Source organism: Eschscholzia californica, unplaced genomic scaffold (genome assembly GCF_041429995.1).
Source record: "Eschscholzia californica isolate CP2 unplaced genomic scaffold, dmEscCali1.0.p SCAF_2, whole genome shotgun sequence".
Lineage (NCBI taxonomy): Eukaryota > Viridiplantae > Streptophyta > Magnoliopsida > Ranunculales > Papaveraceae > Eschscholzia > Eschscholzia californica.
The window spans coordinates 10,086,059-10,113,227 of NW_028238309.1; the positions used below are offsets into that span (position 1 = coordinate 10,086,059).

Here is a 27,169-nt window from a genome sequence, read left to right on the forward strand (position 1 = left end):
GGTTTTTAGATCTGATTTTTCTGGTTAGGAATATCCCTTCAACAATTCCCTTCCCTGTGTTTGATGTCATAATCTTCTCCAAAAAAATTCTCTCTCTAGAAGTTTTGGTTGATGATGAAGATGAAGTAGTAGAAGAAGACCAAACTTACTTAGGGTTTATGAGGAAAGAGGGAGGTGTTAAAATAATACATCTAATTCTAAGAGAACTTGAGTGAAAATAATAGAGAGTTGTCCCCTTAGAAAGGGGTGTCCATATAAAAAAATTAATTATTTTGGTTGTCCACATAAGATAGTTGTCCATATAAGAAAAACGGTTGTCCACGTATTGGCCACCTACAATAAACTCATTTCTTCCATTTCTAAAACCTTATAACTTATATTTCATGTCAACTATACACGAAAATCGTTAGATTGTATTTTGCAATGATTTGCAACAGATGTCTTCTTTATATAAAACCATATGATAACATAAATTATAGATCGCATTCGAACATCTAGTCATAAGTCAGGAATTGCATTCTGAGGAAGAATGTCATTCTTCTTAAAAACCCCAAAGGAGTACGAGTTTGGAGTACGAGTTTGGGATTCCCTTTCCCTTAGCTTGGCATTAAGGGAAAAGGTATTGCAAATACGCATGCCCCTAGGTTTGGGATTACCTCTTAAGAGGAGTCTATATCACTCGTAATGAGATTTATGCTACATTCTCGCATATCAAATGAGCAATCAACCTAAAAAAGGAAAATTACTCGAGAATTTTCTGAAATCAATTTGAAAAGTTAGTTTGGGGATTGATTTGTTAGGTTTTTTGGTTGAAATCAAGTTCAAAGGGTGAAAATATCACATCTCATGAATTGAAATGGGAATACGTCAGGTAGAGACATGAGCATATGTGAGGTACACAGGGGTCTATGTGAGGCTGCACATGGGTTTAAGTCATACGCACAATACTAGACGACGTATGTGCATTCTGAAGATGTAGTATACAACAAAATTTTTGTTTCATAAGATGACATTTACGCATTCGCCTTTATGCATTTTCGACAAATTTAAAACCAAATTATATTTATGGACAATTCTTTTCAAACTCTTCATAATTTATCATCAACTTCATACATATATATAGAGAGCAAGAGAGATACATGGAAAGAAAAATACAAAAAGAAAGATACACATAGTGATCCAAGGAGAGAGAGAGAGATACAAAAAGAGAGAAAAAAAATGAGAAAATCATATAAACCTGAACAAGAAGCTGTAAATCAAAATATATCATCACCATCAACGCATGAAGAAATGAAAATGAAGTTACACATCTAAAAAAATAAATAAATACCTTTACCTTTAAGAAAAAAAATTAAATGCAAGATGAATGTAAAAGAAAAAGAAGATAAAAAATAGGGTTATTTTGCGAAAGACTCGTACATAAGTACCATGTATTGCGAAAGGGACATGACCGTTTATTATTTTGCAAAGGAGTCATGGACTAGGATTGACTGTAAAATAAATGTTGGATTTAACTTCACGTTGGATGAAAAGTTAACGCCGTTATGTAGATGTAACGGTGTTACCTCAAGTAAATCCGACGGATGCTATTCCTCCACATCTATTGATAAAACTTGCCTAATCTCACATTTGTGTTAAAGGAAAACAACTTATCCAGTTCATCTTCTTCCTTTTTTATTTCTTCAACCTTTGATTTTCACCAAATAATGAAGAGGTGTTGCCGATTGAAAGAACTTGCTTAAACCTTGATTTTCTTTCTCCAGAAAAAGTCGACATCTTTCTTGACCGAAATCAGTAAGTGCAACGGGAGTTTTTACTTTGTATTTTAGGGTTTATTACTTTATATCTTAGAGTTTTTACTTTGTCTTTAGGGTTTTCTGGATTGTTTTTTTTTTTAATGTTTACCTATCTTCTTTAGATTTCTTAAATTCCTAAGAGTTTCCCACTCTCTAAATTAAACGAACGTAGTAAAGTTTTGGTTGAAAGAAGAAAAAATGTACCAGCTAATTGCTTTATTAATTTGTAATTATTTAACTATTTTCACTGGTTTACAATAGAAAGAGAAAGAAGTATTTGTGTGTGTTTGCAATATTATATTTCCTTTTTTTAGGATCTACTTATTTTTATTTTATTTTGATAATTGGATTAATTACTTTATCTGTATTTCTCTTGTTGGCCATTTAATGGGATAATTTTGTTTGAACTAATAATTTAGAGGAAATTTCGAAATTACCTGAGTTCTTAAATTCTTATTCTTAATAGGAGTAGCTAAGCAACCTAGAAAAATAATAGTAAATGTCATAGACCTTTTTATTTTGATGAACCAATGTCATAGACCATTCTCAACAAAAAAAACAAAAATGTCATAGACCTGTTACTTTCACGAATTTGTGTCAAAATTGTATAAAGTTTACTTAAATATAACCATAAATTTGTAAGTAATGTAATTAGAATTTGACGGTGTTAAAATTTAACGGTGTTAAAACTTAACGACGTTAAAACTTAACTGGTCATTCCTACTCCACGACCCCTTTGCAAAATAATAAACGGTCATGCCCCTTTCGCCACCCGGTACTTATATACGACCCTTTCGCAAAATAACCCTAAAAATAGCAAGACTAGACATTATTTTTCATTTTCACATCTACAACTAGCCTGCAACTCACAGTTTTCGTTTTTTTGTTCTTTTAATCTTCATATCTCTCTCTCAATCCTCTTTTCTATCTGATCTTGTGCGGTGGAGAGATTGGAACATGTGAAAAAGGCATTTTTATACTAGAAAACCAAAAAATTGAACTCTAAATCTGACCATCTAACGACCTCTAGTCTAACAGGCCGTATGACTCGAGTATGTGACTCAGCTATGAATTTAGATAAGACATTTTTGGGTAGAGCCAGAGCTTGCCACCAAGTTTTTATGGGTTCGGTGGGCAAAAGCCCGTTTTGGGGGTTTCGGGCTTGTTATTAGCTCGTCAGACCGGGACATTCCGGACCGAGTTTCACGCATCCACAGACTCAGTCGGCCTCGGGCGATCGTGGGCGGATTCTGATTCATGATCCTTTTTCCCACCCCTACATATGGCCTATGAGCATCTCCAACCCCAGCCTGTCTTAGGCCGAAAAAACCACTTTTTCACCTAAAATTATTGGTCTCAGCTCAGCCTCTAAAATTCAGCTCCAGCCCCAACCTCTCTTGAGGCCGAAAATTTGAATTAGAAATTTTCCAATTTACTAATAAAGTTCAATTAAAAAACGTCGATTACAACTAATAATTGATTAAAAATTTAAAACTACTTACATACGACTAAACAACACTAGAAAAATTAATTAAAAATAACTAAAAGGGGTTTCTTGGTCTCGTGGTATACCGTTGAACCAAGCGTCTCGCGCTGCTAAAAGTATTCGTTGAGCATGTTCGTCGAGAGACCTATCATCAATCTTCATTAAGTCCATCCCATATTGTCGGTTCGCCAACTCTGTTTGCACCCGTAGAAAATCTTGTTGCACCTTTAGGGTCTCTTGTTGAACCCGTACAGCTTCACACAAACTTGTTGATCTTTGTTGGGATTCTTCATCTCTTTTTTACCAATATCCTTCATTGGGAGTTTTTGAAGCGGTAGAATGTGTGGATGGTTCCCCAACTCTTGCATTTGCTTTGGCTTGTTTACGGCCAATTGGTCTTTCCTCCGATGGATTGGTATTAGAATCTCTTTTGTCGGTTGTTGACTCTCCTGACATGTCTGCCATCCACTTGTTGTGTGTCATCAAAATTTTGTAAACATGTAGGAACCTAAACCCTTTACCTTGGTGATTTTTTCTATACAATTCGATAGCTCTTTTTAACTGAAATAAACAAAATATATTTAAGTATATATTATGAATGGAGTGAAAAGATAGAAAAAAGAAATTAAAAAGTTTGAAACAATTACCCGGTCATAATCGTTTTCTCCGTTTTTTGGAACTTTATTTATTATCCTCAAAGTCGATATAAAACTTTGAAAATCCGAGCTTATCTCACTGAAACGAGATTTACAACTTCTAAATGTGCGTTGAAACTTTTGCACTCGCATTATATTCATCCGATATTTTTCGCCAAAATACTTTATATTTTTGACTATTTCCGACAACCGCATCAAATGTGATTTTCAAATAACAATTAGCAAGTAAAATATCTTCATCCAGCTTATACGATTCCCGTTTAATTATCTTTGTCGAAGTCGTCCCTCCTTGCACGCAAGAATCCTCACATACTTCATAATCATCAACTCCTGATTGAGCCGACGGGCAGGGACGGAATTAGGAGTAGTAGTCAAGGGGGGCCGAACAAAAAAAAAAATTAGAAAAATCTAAGTCTTCCAATGCTCGAACACAGGTCTCTCACGTCCGAAACACGGACCTCTACCCTCTCACCCACGCTACATATATGTTATGAGTATGACTCGAACTTTATTTATGCGATAAACCAGAGAGCAATCAGCATTTCTAAAACAATTTACGGCAAGTCAAGGGGGGCCATGGCCCCCTTTGGCCTGCATGTAGATCCATCCCTGCCGACGGGTAAGTAGAATTAGGGGACAACATTTTCATATAACCATGGTTGTCGAACTCGTTGATGTCTAATGGATCTATGGGTGAACAAATGAAAAGATAAAAAAATTGAAAGAAAGAGAGATAGAAATGAAATGGAGAGAATAGAATTTGCAAGAATGAGAGCAAGAAATAGAGATGAAGAGGGTGGGAGATCAATAATGGGTCCAACCCCTATTTATAGGGATTGGACCCATTTCCAGCCGTTGGATTTGCTCCAACGGCTAGGGACAGTCCCCAAGTGACCGTTGAGGACCCCAACGGTCACTTGGGGCCTCCCTCCTGTCGTCCCTAATATTAGGGGCGACTGAGGGAGGAGCTCCAGCCTCTGCTCCGTCCCGCCCGACTGGGGCTGAAGTTGTTGTAAGGGGAAATGATATGTTGATCAAAATAATTGACACCTCCGTTGAAGTGGGTGTACAATGTTAAACGCATTAGGAAGTTGCTTTCGTTTTAGGGTCCGTTTGATACGTGAGAAATCATGAGTAAGAAAACTGACCTTTTTCTAATGAGAAAGAAAACAAGTTTCTTTCCCATTAGAATTTCAAATTAAAGTATTTGATAGGGGTGTGAGAAAGTTAGGGGTGCCTTTAAATTATAATACAAATTAGACTCTTTGGTTGCCCTAGCTTCATCTCTCCCAAGTCCTAATATCCAGGCATATCAATGGAGAGAAATCGATCAAGAACAAATACCGGAGAGACGACCGGAAGAAATAATTATGTGAACCGGCAACTTCCATAAGATCAGTATCTTTAACAACCTTCTGAGCCATCACTCAATCATCTTTAAAATTTCAAAGAATGAAAAATGAACTATTTTTATCATTAAATTCTTCAAAATGATGATTATTTAAGAATGAGAATTTAAGAAAAACAGAGCAAACCACTAATGTTATAAGCATTAATAATGTTATAAGCATTAATAATGTTCTTCTTGACGTTAATAATTGAAACATCAATATAATCCATGAACCCATATTTTCAGTCCAAATTATCCATGTTTCTGGTAAGAAAATCACAATGGATCTAAGCATACGATTTCTCATTGAATGGTGATGATGAAGATGATGATGATTATGATTATGGTGGTAATTATGATTTAACCCAAGATTAGAATTACCACCATTGTTATTTTCTTCATCTAAGAATTGATGATCATGGTGATGACAAAGAAGATCTTGTTTCTCTGTTTCGATTATAACATCAGGTACCCTTCTTCTTGTTGCTGTTGTGGTTCATCCTGAAATTTTTGGACTTCCATTACAGGAATTTGCAGCACTTGTTGACATCTTTAATGGAGGAGGAGGAGGAGGAACCAACAATAACTTTAACAAATTAGAAACCACATCATGGATATAATAGTTAGAGAGAGAGAGAAATAGAAAGGATGGGTCTTTGGATTTTAGAGAGAGAAACGACTAATTTGATGAAGAACCTTCTCTGATCACCTCATAAAATTGATTTGGTCATGGTTTTTAAGATCTGGATTTTGAGAGAGAGAGAGAGAGCCTAAGAAGAGGAGATTTGGTCATAATAGCTTCAACAATACAATTAATTCTTCCTCTCGTCTTCCCCTCCATCTTCTTCATCGGGTTCCATTCTTTAGAGGGAGGACAGGGAAGGGAGAAGAAGGGAGAGACAATGAGCGGGAGATAGGTGAGGAGAGAGAGCGCAACAGTGACCTTTGAGTAAGAAATCAACTTTCCCACCTAAAAGGTGAGAAAATATTTTAGGTCATTTTCACACTTTTTTTTCTCATGTGAAATCAACTTTCTTACTCAAACGTCCAAACAAACAGCAGAAAGTTGATTTTCCTGAGAAATCAGTTTTCTTACTCATGATTTCTCACCTATCAAACGGACCCTTACAGAAAAAGGTCCGGTAGGGAGAAAAAATGAAAGAGGTCTAGAGAGAGAAAGTGCGCCCAATCAGAGTAGATCTTACACAAACAAAGAAAGTAAAAAAAAAAAAAACATTTCCAACCCTAGAGCTAAGGGATTTGAAGACCAATTTTTTATCAAGTTATTTCCAGTTGAAATTTTTGATTATTTGAAGATTCGCGAAGGTTTTTCAGGCTCCGTATTTGGATGTTTTCTGGTTCCAGTTTTGATTTTGATGAAGATCTGAATTGAATTGGTATAAAGAAAGGGATTAAATGTCAGGAGGAGAAATTAATAGTAGTAAAGATAATGATCATATAATTCTACTTCGATCGAATTCATCTTCTTCTGAATCAGATTTAGAACCTCATGGAACTAAAAAGAAGAATGCTTTAACTGATATATTGAAGCAATTAGATCGAAGATTCTCTGGAAAAAGACTTGGTAGTCGGAAACATTTGGATAGAGATAGGGATAGGGATAGGGATAGGGATAGGGATAGGGATAGGAATGGGGAAAGGGATCCATCACCATCATCAATAATATCTGATGATCCTCTCGCCGATGGTGCCCCGCCTGAATGGGCGTTGCTGTTGATTGGTTGTCTTCTAGGTCTTGCTACTGGTCTCTGTGTTGCTGCTTTCAATCATGCTGTGAGTTTATTTGTTTTTTGACCTATTCTTTGCTTTATGGTTTATAAATTTCTAACATCTAGTAAGTAGAAAAGATGGAGTTTTTTGTTATCATTTTCCTATAAGCTTGGTTAGTTATTAGATTATTACTCATTTATGAATTTTATCATGATCTTAGTTTATTAACTCAGGCCTTGTATAATTGAGAATGACAAGACACTTCTAGTTCCAGACTTAGTAGCCATCTTCCGTCTAAGTCATTGTTGTAGTCTATTTCTTTTGAGTTAAACAAGAATTTTCATTTAACGTAGGAATTCAATCAAATACATTATATAGTTTTGAGACTATTGACTCCTTCGGGTACAACATGAGACTTACAGAAGTAAATTACACCACGAGACTTACAAAAGTAAATTATAATACGAAGCTAAAGGAGTACAACATTACAATAACAAAATGAAAAGACCCTAAAGATCACAAATGAGAAGACCCTAATATACTTAAATATATGTATGAATGATGAACTAAGCAGAAGTTGTTGATTGAATAAGATGTTGTCCTCTGGATTTAATAAGTTGTTGACTTGTTGTCCTTTTGATTTAATCCAATCTTCTTTTTTTGCGTTCTTTCTTTTTTCTTTATCGTTGTTCTACCCAAATCTGAATTGGAAGTTGTAGATGAACCAACAAAGACCAAGATAATTAAATAATAGGGTGTAGATGTAGATGGAAGGGATGTTGAACTCCATTTGAGCATCATCAAAATGAAAACCCTAGATTAAATTGTTTGATTGACAAACTTTCCGAAGTCTTCAAATAAAGTACTTAAAGAAAACCACCAGATCAAACAATTACTGTAACTAATTAAAGCGACTACTGATCTTTTCTTTCTCAATAATCTCATATTTGGAATTTACTCCCAGATTCGAATTAAACTTCTAAGTAGATTTGATAATCCTAGAAAAAGAAACAGGAAAACCATAGAAGATAAATATTGGTGATAATGAATATGATGATGGCTTGTCAAAAATGGAAGAATGATCTTCCTCCCATACCTGAAGTCCTGAACTTTCTCCCCTTCTTTTATCTACTCCAAAAGATGGAAATTAGATGGACAAACCGAGTAAAAAACGTAAATCGACAACTTCCACTTTGAACGTGAAATGGAACTGGCGAAGGGAGGTCCCTTCACCGGAGAAAACTTCATCTCTAGTATTATAGTCTCCTAGCATGACTCAAACCTGAAAATTTTACTCACAAGTGTAGCTTAATGAGCGCCGAAACGGGTATGCTGAAATTAGTACGTGGCAGAGCAATCTTCTTTGGTTAGTCTTGTACTTTTTTCGTGATGCTATTTGTTTTTATTATCTGTAAGTTTGAATCACGAGTGTTACTTTTATATTCATGATGTAGGACAATGTAGATAACCATGTTATGCATATTCGAGATCAATCACACATTAACATGAGCAATTAAAAATCAAACAATGTGGATTTCATACATAACCATTTCGAGTATCACTAAGATATTCAGGATTCAAAGCCTATTATAATCTTACAATAGTGTCTCCTACATTACTAAACAACAATTACAAGTCTAGGGATCAATACTACCTCAAAGGCAAACACATAGGGTTGTCTAGGGTGTTTAGATTAGGGATGAAGGTTAAGAACAGTCTGATGCAACAACTAAATCAGGGAAAATAAGTAATGATAAATGAGTAAAATACCCGGGAAAGAAAGCAAGCTAGAAAATCTTGCATAATTAGTAGATAAGAGAAAGTAAAGGTAGGAAATAACTTGGACAACAAACATCTTAATTTATTATAACCAAGCATAAAAAATGCATAATAACACTACTGGCTTCACACCAAGAACAGTTTTTGGAATCACTGCAAGTGGCTTTACATCAAAGTTAAGGAAGCACTCTAATTCGTTTTTTTTTTTGAAAACTTCGAATTACTATATAATACAATTATTTGTTGATCAAAGAATAACTAGTTAAAATAAACCTGCTTTACACATGCCATTCACACATTACATAACCACCTATAACTACCCTTGCTTCTACATACACTTCTCACACATAAAAAGCAAGTAACTAGCCATACATTATAAATAGAAATAACAGAACTACAAATAACTCCCTAATGTAATTAGCAAGTGGGAACCTTGATACCCTCATCAATTCCCCATGTTGGCCTCCAACCCATAAGCGGGCCAGCTCATATGGAATTTATGTAAAGCTCGTTATTGACTCAAAATTTTTAAATGCACTCACATTTTTATTATATGTACTCACATCCCCTTTTATTTGAATAAACAATGTCTTTGATGTGAGTGTATATAACAAAAATAACGAGTCTATTAAAATTTTACATAGACTTATAGTACTCATCTACATAAGTACGAAAAGTAATAAATTACTTCTTTACGACTTTTTCTTTTGAAATGGCAAGATTCAAACTCTAGTCACTCCAGTGGAGAGATGTACATGTGAATATGTAATGATTCAACAAAAATAACATATGGATTAGGACTAGCTCTGCCCATGCTGCATAACGTGCAGGAAAGAGAAGTCCGTGCGTGAATATGTAGTTGTCTGATTGCGGATTGAGAACATTTTTCATGGCAAAGAGGACTCCAGAGAACCCGACGGAGTACTCTTTGTAGAAAGAACGTTCGCAATCAAAGAACAGGAGAAGTGATTTAGTACCTTGTATGCTATCCTAAGTCTTAACATGATAACCAACAAGACACCGTAACAAATGTCTTAGACTTTTATTGACAACTTCTGCTTGCCCATCAATTTGTGGGTGATATGCTGACTAGTTCTCATTATGTGCCAAAGTGTTTTCCTAAAATAACTCAGGAACCTTACATCTCTATCAGTCATTATTGTCTTAGGTTAACCGTGTAAACAAACAATCTCCCGAAAGATGAGTTTAGCAATATTAGTAACAAGTTTTTGAACAAGGGATAAAATGAGCCATTTTTGAGCAACAGTCTACAACTACAAAGACGGAGTCGTGCAGCCTAATGCGCTTTGGTAATTTAAGTACAAAATCCATGATGATATCTTCCCACAGAGAGTGAGGTACAGGCAAAAGGGGTATAAAACCAACCCAGTGTTCTGCTTGCGTTGCTTAGCCAATTGACAAGTCCTCCACTGCCCAATATATTGGCAACATCTCTTTTGAGATTTGACCATTGGAAATGATCCTCTACGAGGGTAATGGTCTTATCACGACCAAAGTAGCCAGACATGCCACCTGCATGAAGTTCCCAAATCAAAGATTCACGTAGTGATGTATGTGGGATACAAAGCTGGGTTCCTTTAAAAAGGAACCTGTCCTTTAAGTGAAAACCAGCAATGCTTACTTGCTGATTTTCCAACATCAAAGTATACAAATTTCCAAAGTCTGGACAAGTTGTATAATCCGATTAAATGCTGTCAAATCCAGTCACTTGTACACTCATAGTATGCAATAATGCAACCTTACGACGAGGGGCATCAACTGCTTTGTTCTCAAACTCCTGCCTTGTGTTTAAGTAGGAAAGTGTACTCTTGAAGAAATTTGACTCACTTGCCATGTCGTGAGTTTAATTTCTTTTGGGTGTTGAGGTACCTCAATGCTTCGTGATCTGAAAACAATACAAGTTCATTGTGAAGTAAGTAATGTCTCCAATATCTTGAAGCTACTCCATAAATTTTTTGTCATAGCTTGAGTATTTTTGTTTCGCCTCATTAAGTTTTCACTAAAGTAGGCAATGGGGAGCCTTTATTGACTTAATACTCCACTTATGCCAACACCAGATGCATCGCATGCAATTTAAAAGACTTTTAAGAAGTCTGGAAGGCGCATAACAGGTGCTTCAGTCATCTTACATTTGATATCTTGGAAAGCTTTAGATGCGGCTTAGTCCATTGGGAATCCCCTTTTTTTTATGCAAATGGTACTAAAACCCCTAATGAACCGGCGATAGAGGGTAGCTACCCCTAATGACCAGTTTGCAATGGCTTTTACCTTTTAAGAGTCAGGCGACATGCCATTGGATGACACTACGACTCATACGAAGATAACTTTGTTTGACATGAATGAACATTCTTTGGATTGGGAAACAACTTTTCTCATAAGGACTTCCGATACTTGTTTCAAGTGTCTTTTGTGTTGTTCATTAGACATACTATAAAGTATAAACAAGAACGGCATCAAAATACACAACCAAAAACTTAGCCATAAATGGTCTCAAAGCTTGTGTCATTACCCTAATAAAGGTGGTTGGAGCATTAGTTAGCCCAAAGGGAATGACTAACCACTCACACTAACCATCCTTAGTTTTAAAGGTTGTATTCCACTCATCCCTTGGATGAATGCAGATCTTTCTTTTGAAGGTCTGCATACTTTATGGGGTATGACTCCGTGTCTCGAACCCTTGACCTAGAGGGTGGAAACCAACTTGAACGAATGCAGATTTGATGGTCGCCACTTTTGAGATCAATTTTTGAAAATATAGTAGCCCCTGCCATCATATCGAGCATATCGACAAGTCCTGATATGGGAAACGTGAAACTGATACTTCACTGTTATTTTGTCTATACGGATCCTCCAAGTTCCGTCCTTCTTAAGTGTAAGAAGAGCAGGACGAACACAACGGTGGCTATCACGAGCAGTTGCGCTGTCGGCGTGATTTGGAGGAGAGAAGAGGTGACAGCCTTACAGGAACACAACTTCCACCTTCAATAAGTAAGAATTGAGCAGCATCAACACCACAGAGACGACCAATCTCACGACCAGGAGCGTGCCAAATGGCGGGGAGTTTAGCGATTAGTACGGCAGGACCAGGCATCCGATGATGAAGCTCTGGAGCTTAACAAAGAGGAAGATGAAGACACAACATAAAGCACCAGCAGCTGAGATGTCGAGAAGATACTGTATATTTCCATACCACGCAAATTCGACGCCGTCCCACACAGATGGTGGAGGAGAGAGAACAAAATCCATCAATGAAGATGGAGAGGGATTTGTCAAATTAGGTTTTATAAAACAGATAAGAGGAAACCCTCTTTTGAAGATTCTTTTCATCGTCTACTAAGGAAGATATAATGATAAAGAGATGAAATTTTCTTCATTAGAAGACAAAATCAAGCAATTTGAAGGAAATTAAGCAACTGGGGCTTTGATTCTAGAAAAAGCATAACTGCATTTTTGTTATGATCGTCGTTGGTTCAACTTTGGCCGATTCAGCTTCAGACATATCCTTGATTTTGTATTCTGGTTGTAAGCGATTTTGTCGACGATAAGACCCATGGTGTGGTGAACTTGCAGAACTGATTTTAGAAAGAAACTAGAGTTAGAGAGAGAGATGGTGGTGGTGGTGGTGGTGTTGGAGGAGGAAGAAGGGGATGAAGATGAAGAACAAGAGAGAGAAATGAGAGAGAAAATAAATAAGAAAAAAGAAGGTCAAATCTGACTAACTTTGACATAACAATCAACCAGATGGAAAAAGGGGGCCATCTTGGCATTTCTCCTAGCTTAAGGGGCCGCCCGGGAAGCTGGCCATACATTAGGGGGCCAATCGAGAAATAACCCTTGGTTTTTTGCTTTTCATATTCATTTTCCTGGATACAGGTTATACCTTTTCAGAAGTTCAAAGTGGAAATTTTTCCAGCTTATTTATTGGTTAAATATGTTTATTGTTTCACGTCTTCATAGCCCTTAAATTTTTCGTCTTCTTAATGTGTTTTTGGAACTTGAACTTTTCAGAACTTGGAGCCTATCAGTATAAATCAAACGATTATAGTCGATGTTGGTTGTTATGCTTCGTTTCCATTTTGACATATTACAAATGCTGCTATTTCTCATCCGCTTATACATTTTGTAGTCGCATTGCTATTAATGTGCTGACATTTGTGAATGTCTTATCTAGGTTCACGTAATACATGAATGGGCTTGGGCAGGTACTCCAAATGAGGGTGCTGCTTGGCTTCGTATACAAAGACTAGCTGACACATGGCACAGAATATTGTTGATACCTGTGACAGGAGGAGTTGTTGTAGGCATGATGCATGGGTTGATTGAAATTTTTGAACAAATAAATAAGTCTAGATCTTCCCCAAGGCAAGGCTTCGACTTGCTTGCTGGAATACTCCCAACAGTAAAGGCAATTCAAGCTGCTGTAACTTTAGGAACTGGTTGTTCTTTAGGTCCTGAGGGTCCAAATGTGGATATAGGAAGAGCATGTGCCAACGGATGCTCTGAAATGATGGAGAACAACAAAGAAAGGAGGATTGCTCTTGTAGCTGCTGGCTCAGCTGCTGGAATTGCTTCAGGTATCAAAGTCTCAAAAATTGTATTTTGTATAGACTGTTTATTAATAATATTAGCTATGTGTTACCTTCATCTGATTACCTGTTTTCATATGTTTCGAATCTTCCATTACTGTTTGATATACATAATAGGTTCTATCTTGTATACTTTGTCCTCTATCTGGTATTTAATTTCTAATTTAATCTAAATGTTTTTTAATGTACTTTATTGGTTTATACATTGTTAACATCTTGCTTCCATCCGGTGTGCAATTTGCCTCGTGCCTTGCGTCTAAGGCGATACACGCACGGTGCACCCTGAGTGAGCTTGCGCCCTGCCTTAACTACAGTGGCATAGAACTATGACAATTTCAAGCCTACCTTAATTGTAAAGGCTGGTAGTTGCTGATTTCTCTATATTTTTCTAGTGGTATCTTCCGTGACAATTATTTATTTGAACAAAGGCAAGAATATAGTATTAACTATTAATATAACATGGAAGCCCATATTGTTAACATTTTTTATCTTCATCTTTGAACTGCTGTCATTTTTTGGAGAACTTTGGTGTACTAAAGCTAATCTTTTCATTATCTTCATCAGGATTTAATGCAGCAGTTGCCGGTTGTTTCTTCGCTATAGAAACAGTTTTAAGGCCTCTTCGTGCAGAAAATTCCCCTCCATTTACAACTGCAATGATAATTTTGGCATCAGTAATATCATCCACTGTATCAAATGTTTTACTTGGAGAGAAGCCAGCTTTTATTGTTCCGGCATATGAGTTGAAGTCTGCTGCTGGTAACCTATCCTATCCTAACTCAGCTTAATTTTTAATGAAAGTAAGAGTTTCACGTTATCTGAAACGATTTGATAAAAACTTTAGACAGCGACAAATTTTGAAGAATTTTTTCAATAGTTTTAAGAATATAAAAGTTTCATATCACTTGTCCAATTAGTAAGGATTCAGGAATACAGTTGTGACTTGCCAACTCTATTCAGTTGAAACTGAGTATCAGTATGTAATAAAGCTAATGTCGAGAAGGACCCATTTTTTTGTTTTCCCACATATAATTCTGATACTCGCTCTACATAACAGATATATCTTATTTGTCAATTGTGATGGCCGACAAATTGGTTACTTCAACTCTTTTCTATTTTCCATTTGAGAACCAATCGTCTAAAAGCTAAAATGCTTTAATATTATAATTCATATGATATGCTCTGATCTCCAAAATCAACTAAATAGGTGAATATTATAGAAATTTGGAGGAGTTACAATTCGTGCACTATGAACACCTGTTTTTCTAACTCCCAAGTAAACTAAAAACTAGTTAGTCACCATGCAAATAGAACTTTATAACCTGGGCATCCTGGTGTGCTTTATTTCTTTGGTATGAGTTATTACATTTACGGGTGCATGTGCATCGTTTTGTTTTGAGCTTGGACACTCTTTGTTGTGCAGAACTGCCATTGTACCTGATACTGGGTATGTTATGTGGGGTAGTAAGTGTAGCTTTTACCCGCTTGGTTACTTGGTTTGACAAGTCATTCAAATTTATCAAGGAGAAATTTGGGCTTCCTCCTGTTGTCTGCCCTGCTTTAGGAGCATTAGGGGCAGGAATAATAGCACTGAGGTATCCTGGAGTTCTGTACTGGGGGTTCACAAATATTGAAGAAATCCTACACACAGGCAAGAGTGCTTCAGCACCTGGAATCTGGTTATTGGCGCAACTAGCTGCAGCCAAAGTCGTTGCTACAGCTCTATGCAAGGGATCCGGGCTTGTTGGTGGACTTTATGCCCCAAGCTTGATGATTGGTGCCGCTGTTGGTGCTGTCTTTGGAGGTTCTGCTGCACAACTTATAAATTCAGCCATTCCAGGAAATGCTGCTGTTGCCCAACCACAAGCTTATGCACTGGTAGAATCACCTGCTCCAGTTTGATTTAGATATTTCTGCAAGAAAGTCACTTTTCCATGTTTGTGAATATCAGTATAGCAACTGGTGCAAGTTTATATAAGGTCTGAACCTCTTAACGCAGGTTGGGATGGCTGCTACTTTGGCTTCAGTTTGCTCGGTCCCGTTGACATCAGTGCTTCTTCTGTTTGAGCTGACTAAAGATTATAGAATCTTGCTTCCGCTCATGGTAATTCAAGTCTTCAGTCTTCTTAATCGAAAACAAGTGAAATCTGTTAGCTTTCATGTTGCACAGGGAGATGAACTAACATAGTTCTGCATCGAGATGGTTTTATCTTATTCAACTTGATTGTTTTTGCTGTCATCCTGTAATTGCAATGTAATTCTCCGAAACACCCTAGTGAAGGAAGTTACTTTTTAAGTTTATTACCTTAAAATAGGGTCAATCAGCATAACACACCATCTATTGTTATTTCTGTCAGTATAGTTAAGATTTGTGGTTGCATGGCACTAGAACTTCCTACAGATTTGAAAAAGAGAAACATATAAGACCTTCAAATGTCGTAAAACATGGTTTGGAGGTAGCACCATAATGAAATTCTATTTATGTTCGACTTTTCTTTTTCCCCTTTTGACAGGGAGCAGTAGGGTTAGCAATATGGGTACCCTCTGTTACTAACCAGCCAAAGGAGAGTGAGGTATCAGATACAAGAAGTGCATCACGGGGTTATTCTTCTATTTCGGCAACTGAAGAGCAAAATGAGTATATTCCGAAACTTACTAATGGTGAAAATGATTTAGAACTGTCTGTCGTAGGAACTTCTGAGGTCCGTGAAGATACACTTTTGGAGGATCTAAAGGTATGGTTTTGTTTAATCTTAATATACTCATTTTCATGCTATCCTTATAGCATGAACAACTAGTATTTCAGCATTTAAATTGTGATTGACATTAAGATTAATCTACTTTTATGTCTTGTTATTCTAGGTCTCTCAAGTCATGTCAAAAAACCATGTGAAAGTTGCACCAACTGTAACCTTGAGTGAGGCGATAAAACTTATGGATCACAAGCAACAGAGGTGTGTCCTTGTTGTTGATGCTGAAGATCTTCTTGTAGGGATCCTCACTCTTGGGGATATCCAGAGACATGTACCAATGATGTATGGTGATGCTTCCAAGGGTGATCCAACTTCAGATGTATGGTTTGCCTGCCCTTTTCTTAGGTTTCAGACTATGTATAATCACAGATAGTGCATAGGAAGGACAAAAATTAGGGTAGAACTTTTTGAATCATGACCAACTATATGACATGTCTTATCTGTTTTCATCATCCCTTGCCAAATGTGAATCCTGCATTATGAACATACAGATACGAGTATAACAACAAGGATAGACCTTGATCATTCACATCTGTTACAAATTTGAACACATGGCCCCACACTTATTAGGTTTTCACTTATGCCTCGACAATTATGTTGTTGATGATGTACTGATGGAACCTTAAGAACTATTGTCGATCATCCATTTGCAACGTCTCAATAAGTTGAGATACTTGGAAAACTCTTCTTCCTTAATCCCTACTAAATATATTAGTCATGATCTAGAATCTAGATACTGATATTAGTGTAGGTTGCCGACTTTAGGTTATATTGTATCGCACTTTTCTCTGTCAAATATTATAGGGAAGATTTTTGTTTCTATTCCTATTGGAGAACTAGTACGGTTGCTAATTGACCAAAGAAATATGTGGATGTCCTAATATCTAGTAGATCCTGTAGAGATTAATCATAAAAGTGTTTGTATACTCAATATAATTCTGGTTAACCTTAATGGAACTCTTTACAGGTGAACACATGTGTTGTTTCATCTGTCTGTACAAGAGGAATACACTATCGTGGGTGTGAACGTGGTCTTCTCACTTGCTTTCCAGACACAGATTTGGAAACAGCAAAAGAGTTAATGGAGGCCAAAGGAATCAAGCAATTGCCTGTTGTTAGAAGAGGTGGAGACCCTAGGAAACGGAAGCGTGTAGTTGTTGCTCTTCTTCATTACGATTCCATTTGGCGCTGTATCAGGTTAACATTGGTTTAATTTTCCATGCCAGTTTTAAGTTTTAATCCACCTATTTGGTTTCCTGACTAAGAATCATCTACCGATCTACATGGAAAGTCGAATTGGACATCTTATGAAAATTTTCCTCTGCTAGTTTCTTGTCGAAGATTACAAGAGTCACGAGAAAATCGGGAAATATATTTTCTCAAAAAAATCAGGAAACATAAACAGAGATAGGAGTTCCATTTGAGTAAAACTTTGCAATAATGTTCTCATTACTAAATATAATATTCAAACTAAACCCTTAGATGAAGCTGATGTCTAGACACAAGGAAGAAAGAATTTGTTACAAACAAATTTAAATGGTGTCTTAAACAGCTAGCTCATTAGGATATATGTTTGAATTAGGTCTGCTTGGTACGAAGAGCCTGTGTCTTTTAGCGTTAACCTGTTGCCATATCGATGTTATTTTTGACTAATTACTTCTGTTCATAGGTTGATTTCTTTACCTTTCAAGTATTAAGTTGATTTTTGTTTCTTGATGTTTACGCAGAGAGGAGATAGAGCACCATAAATCAATACAACAGCAGAGGAGAGGAGAACAGGCAATAGTTTGAAATGTTGACTGGTTAAAACCTAAACTTCCAAGTTGGCTTTCATGAAAAACACTCTCCAAAATTCACCATTGCCAGTAGAGATATACTTTTTCGGAATTTTTGGCATATACCCGGGTACGTTGAGAAAGAACTCTTTCCGAGACCCTGAAGATCGATAGATCCATTAATATTATGACTCTAATTTGAATAGGAGTATATTTTCAGAAAGGTCATGTAAATCAAGCACAATATATAACACTGTAAATTCTAGTTTCTTTTGAAGTTAATATAGAATTTTACATGATGTATAAGGATGCCTAAGTTGAAGAGTTAAAATCTACCAAGCAACTACTCTCTCTCTTAGTTAACCCATGGGTTTTAAACAATGAGTTATTTCGAGGTACCTTTTTGTTGAAGGTCGAGCTTTTATTGGAAGTATTAACATGGGTTACTTCAGCATCGTAGCGCCTGGTACTCGGACATTGGCTCGAGGCACGAGGAACAGAAGGATTAGACACCAATGTACAAAAAGGGTTTAATTGTGTGAAGCGGAAACTCATCATTGCTATCACAAGAATTGCGAAGCCTTATGAACACCCTAATATTCTCTTTTTTTTTGTTGAACTAACACCCTAATATTCTCTTCGACAACACCAAAAAATAATTTTCAAATTTGACAACATGAAAAACCAAAAGCTCTGCATTCCCTCTCTATCTATCCAACGGATGAAAGGATTGCCCGTTATTTCACCAGTTCAAGACTTCTATTAAATTAGAGAAACTCTACCGGGCAAAAATATTATAGATGCAAGATACGGGAGGGTAGTGAGTGTTTTCTTTTGTGGCATTTTGAATATGTGAATTGCTAATGAAACCAACTCATTGGCTTGATGATCTGCAAGTGCTTCCCCAGTTTTGTAACAAGAACAATACAGGCAAAAATTATATAGAGAAAAAGAACAACAATGGAGAATAACTTAAATTTGACTATCATCATTCTGTTCTAATAGTTAAAAGACCATTCTTCAAACTATTTCAGATTCAAATATCTATTGGTACTACTGCTAATACATTTCTGTAGAATATAAGTTTATGATTCTCTCTGTCTATAACATAAAAGAAACTGTGATATAAGATTAGGGCACACCCAGCTTCAAACAAGCTACAACTACAATGTTACCCCAATCACTTTTACAGTGAACTACAAGAACATGAAGCCTTACATCTGAAATTTGTAGTATACTATACAAACTCGAAAATATCAACTCTTTTTTGCTTCTTTCTGACCTGTACCATCAAAGAGGCAACCTACTCATCATCTGTTGATATAAACTAGAAACATTGGAGTGATTTATACTCGTACTCGGCTCAGAAACAAGTTCCTCTTTCAGTTCTCCTTTCGGTATCATATAGCCTCCTTCATTCGCTTGGTAATGCTGTCCTAGTAGATATGAATGTATCGGCTGAGGAGGTAGTGTACCTTGACTAGGGCCTAACCTTGCCATTGAAAAGTTATTATTCAGCCTTTGCTGGTTCATTCCGAAAGTGTAGCCAGATAGGTTTCCAAACTGATCACTTCCAGGCAGGTTGAATGTGCCAAGTGAAGCGGATCCACTTGCAAGATTGTCATGAATTTGGGTCGGCTCAGGTCTATGAGCATGGGTCTGCCCAGGCCCATTAGCTGCCGCATTAGATAGTCCAGAGCTTAGGTGGCTGCTATTTCTTGCTGCGGGTACTTCATGGTTATGTTTTCCTTCGTATGTTGTGATAACTGATTTTAGATCATTTGATGCTCGTTCGACATGCTTCCTCACAGAACAACCTGCACTAGTGCACTTGTAGTAGCTCCTGAGACATGCAATAATCTTTAGTATTAGTATGACGGTGGGAGAGAGACAGATAGATAGATTAGAAGAATTTCAAGGCTTCGGTGTTTCTATGGGCATTTATGAACCAGATTACGGTAAGTGTAATATGAGGATTTTGTATTTCATTTAGTTTGAGTTTCCCTTGTACATGTCCTCTTTGATAGAGTACTTGGGGTTTTGAACGCTCTTCCACTCGGGCCTTTTTCAGGAAATATATTTCTGCTCACTGAAAGATAAAAAAAACGAGTCGAGAATGGGAAATTGATTTCTATTGAGTACCTCGGGTTGGGGTTTCCCTTGACAACTTTCTGTCCATATTTGCGCCAGCGGTAACCGTCATCAAGGATGTCTACCTCGCTAGTTGTTTGGAGCACAAATCTCGGTTCACGGATTGATCTTGTAGTGCCACTCATTTCCATTGGACAAGCTTCGATCTTCCTGTTAATCATCGAATTGTCACATCAACTCTTGAGTCTTGAAAGCAAATAGAAAAATAGTAGTGAAAATAAGTTAAACCTTCTCTTTGACTCGGACTCATCTCCTTCATCGTAAGCTATAGATACACTTTCACGTGTACCCTGATCATCTTCTGCTTCATCTTTAGACACAGTGGATGAGACATCCAAAGTCTCGGCAGTTTCAAAAGGAGAACCAATTTTAGCGTGCATGGAGGTAGAGGGGTTGCAGAATTCTGAGGTCAACGATGCCGTCTCGGTGTTGACATTTCTCGAACCCGGAACACCAGAACCCGGTACACCAGTCATAGCACCTCTATCTGAACTAGCCCACATGGGATCAGTATCAGTTGCACCATTTTCAGGGAGGTCAAGTTGTACATCAGGTTCTGAGCTAGAAGAGACAATAGTAGATCGTCGGTGAGGAGGCTTGGGGTGATTGTGAGCTCCTTTATAAATGATCTCCGTTACGTGATCCTCGTGAGATCGTTCAACCTTCTTCTTCACCTGACAATTTGGATGGGTACACTTGTAATAGCTTCTTGGAAATTCACTGCCTTTCACTTGTTTTTGCCCATACTTCCTCCAATTGTATCCATCATCCGATAATGCACCAGCACCAACAGTTACAATTAATTCACCATTTCCTTTCTCTCCTTCCCCGTCCTGTAGACCTTCGAGTGGCAGAGAAGGTTCAAGGTTCTCACTACACCCCATTTTGATAGACGAATTGAGCAAGTCTGTCTGATGAAAAGTGGTCCTACTATGGGATTGGACCTCGTCAGCTTGTAGATTTCGAGGCTGAAAGGGCTGCTGCTCCGATTGAACTGGTATCGAAATCTTTGGGAATAACCCTTCAGGATTCGAGGAAGGGGGTACCTAAACCAAGAAGGCAAGAAAATATGCATGTATTAAACTTAAAGAATATAATTTTTAATTTCACTTCAAACAATTTATGTAAATAAACTGGCGTGCATTGGACCAATATATTGTTAAAAATTAGAAATACCATTTCTTACGTTGTTTCGTTGGGTAGAAAAGAAGGAATTCGGTTGGCCGTGAGGCTTGAAAGCAAAAGTTGAACTATCAAATTTTGGGAACACATTATATTTGTTGTTATCGTTGTTGCCACTAGTTGGAGCAAAGGAGAGTGTTCCTGTTGTTGGAGATGGCTGAGCCTGCATAAAATATAATGTGAAAAGTTACAACTAGTACATCATAGTAAAGGAAATGGTTCGAACAATATAAATTTTTCAATCTCATCCTTCGCTGCTCCAAAATAACTAGATCGTATATAGTAGCAAATTAAATATAACAAGTATTTACAACATCATATCTTCTAGTTACAACAGCTACATAAGTTTCTAGTTCGGTCGGTAAATGACCAACTTTTTCTCCTCTGCCTTGCTGTTCACCGCCGACATTTGAAATAGCTGAAAAATGATATCCAAATGATTGCAAATGGGTTTCTAGTAAGCCAATTGTTTTCTCTAAATTTCTATCCAAAAATAATTATGCTTTTAACTTGAACGTTTTTGTGATAACAATAAATCAAGCACGGGAAAGAGATCTCGGGTGCCAAACTAGTTACGTACAAGTACAACAAAAGTTATCCAAAATTCCAAATGTCAAACATGATACTCAGCAAGGAAAATCTAGCACAATTTTCAGCTTCTGGTCGCTCACTTTACTCCATCGCTCAACTCTGAACTAAAAAACATTCTAAAACACAATTTTGCTGGTAATCAAGAGACTATCTATCGATGTTAAAATGAATACCCAAGAGAGATATATTGTGGATCAAAACTAGCTCAATTTTGTTGCACTCTGAAGTCCCAACTTAAATACTTCTTCTAATCTCTGACATTTTTTTGTGTACAAGAAAGATTATAAACGTTAATACATCTAACTATGGAGACGTAATTTGGAGCTCCGATAAAACAAAAGTAATTGATACTAACCAACTTCTACAAAACTTAACAACTCATACATTGCATCTACAAACTTAACATTACTCTACTGATTCAATCTTATAACTTCATCAAGAGAAAAATACCACTTGGGATTCAATCTTACCAGAGAATTTGATAGGAAAACTGGAGAATCAAGCAAACATGTTGGACTAAGACCAGGTGGAACCGTCAAATATGGGGACCGAATTTCAGGAGATGAGGGCATGTTAGCCCCTCTAATCCTTGCAGTGTTCAACTTTGGTGCACTAAATCCAGCTCTGGCTGCCATTCTTTCGGCAAGATTTCCTGGCTTTCGAACAGAAAATATATATGTTTCCTTGACACGTTCGCCGGATACACCAAGTTCTTTATCATCTTCTTCATCTGAATCCATCAATGTTTTATGCTTTACTATATCTGCAAAAGGACCCTCATTTTCTTTTTCTTCAAAAGCATCCGAAAACGATTTCGAACCAAAATCATCACTTACAAGTGAAGAGAAAAAACTCCTTGGACTAGGACTTGAAATTACCCAATCCCCACTATAACTACCAGCCATGGAAATTCAAATCTTTCCTAATATCAGCTTAAGTTTGGGTATCCTTAAAATAACCTAATTAAGAAGAACAAACCCAATTCCTGAAATAATCACAAGAAGAATCTTATGAGTTCTAAACAGTCAAATTAATAGTCCATAAAGATTCAGCTACAAATAAAACCTTCTGAAATTACTTTGAAGAAACAAGATGAACAAACCCTTTATCATCCAAGAAACATAAACCTAGAAACAAACTTAAAAATGGGAACTTTCAAATCACCATAGATATTAGGTTTAGGACAGACCCACTAAACAAAATCAAACCAACTTGGTATTAAGTTACTTACATGCAGATAGAGATGAAACAGTAATAAACCCAAATATTGATTGATTCAGAAAGAGGTGGATTTAAAGACCAAAAATGGGAAAGGAAATTAAGAAAAGAACCAGACAAAAAGAAAAACAGAGAGATGATAAAAATCAATGAAAACCCATAAACGAAAAAGAGCAAAAGCTATAAATAAAAATAATGGGTACCCAAAAACATAGAGAGACCCAATCATTTGTAAACAGATTAAAGTTGTCTAAGAGGGGTCTCCTAGAGAAAGAGGAGAGAGAGAAGAGAGCAAACCTGGTTAAATTCTTCCTTTTGAGAGCAAGCTACTGGAGTAGTATAACAGAAGAAATATACCCTTTTTGTAGTAGTACTAGACAGGAATAGAGAGAGAGAGAGAAGATAAAGAAGGAAAAAGGTTGGAAAGAGAAAGAGAGAGTGAGTTTATTGAAGTGGATGATGGTGATTAGAAGTTTGACCAAAGACCCATAAATGGGGGATGGATTCTGTGAAGGGAACAAAACTCAATAAATTATCAGTTGTTGTGGGTATCTCTCTCTCTCTCCATCTCCCCCCTTGTGAATTCAGCATTGGGTTCTGGGTCTTGCGTTTCAATTGATGAACTCATTCATCACCCCACTGCTTGCCCTGGAGAATCAAAATAAACAAGAATTCATCCATTCTCTCTCCTCTCTTTCTCTCCTGTGTTTTGTTTCACTCTTTTTTTTTTTTGTCAGATTTAGGAGCCTCCTCTTGTTAATGACTTTTGTTTTGGTGGCTCATAGGTGGACAAGAAACAAGTTATAAGTTTTGGGTTATTTCTCAAATCGCTCCCAACTTTGTGACAAGCTTCCTGCCTGGTCCAATAATTCTCGTATGGTCTTCTTTTTTCGTTATCTTTAACTTTTCGTTCTCTCTCTTCCATCCCATTTTCTCTCTCTGCCACATCATTTCAACACGCCACATCATCGTCTTCACCGGTAGGGGTCGCCGGACGGCCAAATTTTCGGCCGGTGACCTTCAAACTTATTTTTTCTCTCTCTCTAAAAAAATTCATTCCTCTCTAGAACTGTTCTAGAGAGAGAGGACTGAAAAAAAAAACATTTTTTTGAGAGAGAGGAAAAAAAAAATTTGAAGGTTGCCGGACGTAAATTTGGCCGACCTGCGACCCCTGCCTGTGAAGACGATGATGTGGCGTGCTGAAATGATGTGGCAGAAAGAGAAAATGAGATGGAGGAGAGAGAGTAACGGAAAGTTAAAGATAACAGAAAAAAGCGGTCATACGGAAATTATTGCTAAATAGGGGGTCAGACGGGAAGCTGGTCACAAAGTTGGGGGCCATTTGGGAAATAACCCATAAGTTTTTAAGCGTATAAATGATAGTGCTAGTATTAGATTTGATAAACAAAAATAGTTGACTAATTTGATTTCTATCTAACAGGAATTCTTTTTTTTGAGAACTCGACTGCGATATACGTTAGTCATTACAAGACATTAGTACATCACGAAGATGTGACAAACACGTTAACTTCTTAAGTTAAACCGATAATGAAAGATGTCTAAAATCTAACTAAAAATGGCCCAAAACACGATAACAAGAGACAGTTGAATACAACACAAAGATTGTAATATTCATACAATAACGAACTCAAGGATCACAAACAAGTACACTTAAACACAATTAGATTAAACGAAGAAAATAATACATCTGCATTTTCATCATGTTCTTCTTCTTCAAAAATTATAACAACTAAACTAGAACCTATATTAAATCTATTTACAACCTCAGAGAATATAATGGCAAGTTTTAACCTCTTTAACTCATCCACTATAGGGGACTTAAATATTATTCTTCATCCATCAGAAAAGCAAGGTGGTTCTCAACCCAATCTTACTCAGACACAAAAATGGAGAGGGATGATTGATAATTTAGGTTTAATAGATAGTCCATATCAAGGATACTCCTATACATGGACTAATAATCAACCTCACCCTAATCTTGTCCAGCAACTTTTGGATAGAGCTTTAGTTTCCATAAACTGGCTTGACACTTTTCCTCACACCATCACTTCTAATCTTCCTAGAATGGGATCGGATCATCACCCAATCTTGGTTAACACCTCTAATTACTCTGATCATGCCAAAAAACTATTTAGGTTCAACCCTGATTGGTGCAAAGATCCTAAATGTACTATGATTATTGAAAAAGAATGGAAGAGGAATAGAATTGGAAACCCTCATACTCTAGTTCACTCTAAGCTCATGAACCTGCAACCTCTACTGGCAGATTGGAACCTCAATCATTATAACAATCTGGTCAAAGAAATCAACAACACATCATATCTTCTAGAACACTGTAACAATCCAACCCAATTTCCCATAATCTTGGAGAAACTAAACTCCCTCCTTAATAAACAAGAATCTTATTGGAAGATCAAATCTAGGGACAATAGTATCTCATTAGGGGACAGAAATACAAAATTTTTTCATGCTGCAGCCTCTTCTAGAAGAAGAACCAATAGAATTAAAGGCTTACAAGATGATCTAGGCAATTGGATCACAGATCAACAGGATATTGGGGCTTTACTCCACTCTCATTTCAGCAAGTTGCTAACTTCTGATCACTCTCAAAGCCATACTCCTTTGGAAGGTCTTTTTCAAACTATTATCTCTGATCAAATAAACAACCTTCTTACTGCTATCCCATCTACTGAGGAAATCACCCAAGTGGTACATCTCCTTAAAGCTGATAAATCTCCAGGACCTGATGGTTTCTCCCCATCCTTTTTTCATCATAATTGGTCTTTGGTGGAAGATGATGTGGTTAATATGGTTCAATACTTCTTTCAAACTCAAACCTTACCACCTGATATTAATCAAACACATCTAGTCCTAATTCCTAAATCTAAAAACCCATCTACCCCCTCAAGCTTTAGGCCCATCAGTCTCTGCAACACCACATATAAGATTATCTCCAAGATTATTGCTAATAGGCTTAAACCCCATCTCCACAGCTTTATTAGCCCTTATCAGAATGCTTTTGTGCCTGGTAGGCATGGCACTGATAACATCATCTTAGCTACAGAAATTGTCCATTCTATGAAGAATCAAAGAGGCAATCAAAAGTATTTAGGTCTCAAGCTAGATATGGCCAAAGCCTTTGATAGAGTGGAATGGGACTTCCTCATTCAAATTATGGATAAATTAGGTTTCTCCAAGACTTTCTGTAACATGATCTATCAATGTATTTCTACCACTACTACTGCTGTTCTACTTAATGGAGTTCCTGGTGATCATTTTTCTCCTTCCAGAGGACTTAGACAGGGAGATCCCCTATCTCCATATCTTTTCATAATATGTATGGAGGCCTTAAGCAGACTTCTCAATAAAGCTCAATCAGAGGGACTCATTCAAGGGTTTAAATTCAGGAATTCCCCTGCTATAATCACTCACTTGTTTTTTGCAGATGATTGTCTTCTCTTTATCAAAATGGACATCCCTACAGTTCATAACCTGCTAGCTATTCTCAACCAATTTAGTCTTACTTCTGGTCAGATGATCAATTTTAACAAAAGTGGGATCTTTTACAGTGCAAATGCTCACAATAAACACTGCAGAATGGTGGCTAGAATTCTTAAAGTTAGACCTATCAACAAAGATGAACCATATCTGGGAATAAACATTTTTATAGGTAAATCCAAAATCAAAACATTTCAACCTATTCTAGACAGACTTCATCAAAAACTTAGCAATTGGAAGAGGAATTTGCTATCCCAGGCAGGTAGAGGAGAGCTTATTAAGTCATCTCTGGCTGCTGCCCCTAGATACCAAATGGCTGTTTTTGATCTTCCTACTAAGATCAAGAACTCCATTGCTTCTCTTCAGAGAGAATTTTGGTGGGGACCAACTAATAACAAGAAGAGGATTTACTTTAAGAATTGGAATGCTATTTGTACTCCTAGAGCAATGGGAGGCCTAGGACTTAGGAATGTAGGCAAAGATAATCTAGCTTTGAGAAGTAAACTTAATTGGGAGATCAAAACTCAACCTAACT

At 36.9% G+C, this 27,169-nt stretch overlaps 2 protein-coding genes across 3 annotated transcripts; one reads left to right on the top strand and one right to left on the bottom strand.

Moving 5' to 3' along the window:
- Positions 1-4,911: 4,911 nt before the first annotated feature.
- LOC147556104 (chloride channel protein CLC-f-like) lies at positions 4,912-18,276 on the top strand. The gene is made up of 10 exons (XM_086663866.1): positions 4,912-5,045; positions 6,460-7,122; positions 13,031-13,433; positions 14,010-14,204; positions 14,869-15,323; positions 15,445-15,549; positions 15,959-16,180; positions 16,308-16,517; positions 17,166-17,395; positions 17,926-18,276. Exons 2-10 carry the CDS (start codon positions 6,745-6,747, stop codon positions 17,987-17,989), a joined length of 2,262 nt encoding a protein of 753 aa, XP_086519992.1. The 5' UTR covers positions 4,912-5,045; positions 6,460-6,744; the 3' UTR covers positions 17,990-18,276.
- Positions 18,277-18,936: 660 nt separating this feature from the next.
- Positions 18,937-23,896, bottom strand: LOC147556105 (putative WRKY transcription factor 2). Of its 2 annotated transcripts, none has more exons than XM_086663867.1 (6): positions 23,413-23,896; positions 22,368-22,882; positions 21,311-21,469; positions 20,353-21,170; positions 20,116-20,274; positions 18,937-19,816 (listed from the first exon to the last, which is right to left on the bottom strand). In XM_086663867.1, exons 2-6 carry the CDS (start codon positions 22,800-22,802, stop codon positions 19,264-19,266), a joined length of 2,124 nt encoding a protein of 707 aa, XP_086519993.1. In that variant the 5' UTR covers positions 22,803-22,882; positions 23,413-23,896; the 3' UTR covers positions 18,937-19,263. The 2 variants fall into 2 exon arrangements, with proteins under 2 accessions (XP_086519993.1, XP_086519994.1); XM_086663868.1 differs by having other exon boundaries at positions 23,129-23,741.
- Between the last annotated feature and the right edge of the window lie 3,273 nt (positions 23,897-27,169).

Bases quoted from the DNA above. Each gene is read 5' to 3' on its own strand.
- LOC147556104 (XM_086663866.1), top strand. From the start codon at position 6,745: ATGTCAGGAGGAGAAATTAATAGTAGTAAAGATAATGATCATATAATT. The intron at 7,123-13,030 runs GTGAGTTTATTT...TGTCTTATCTAG, and splicing joins TTGCTGCTTTCAATCATGCT to GTTCACGTAATACATGAATG. The intron at 16,181-16,307 runs GTATGGTTTTGT...TTGTTATTCTAG, and splicing joins CACTTTTGGAGGATCTAAAG to GTCTCTCAAGTCATGTCAAA.
- LOC147556105 (XM_086663867.1), bottom strand. From the start codon at position 22,802: ATGGCTGGTAGTTATAGTGGGGATTGGGTAATTTCAAGTCCTAGTCCA. The intron at 21,470-22,367 runs GTAAGATTGAAT...TATTTTATGCAG, and splicing joins TTTTCCTATCAAATTCTCTG to GCTCAGCCATCTCCAACAAC. The intron at 20,275-20,352 runs GTTTAACTTATT...GATGATTAACAG, and splicing joins GAGTCCGAGTCAAAGAGAAG to GAAGATCGAAGCTTGTCCAA.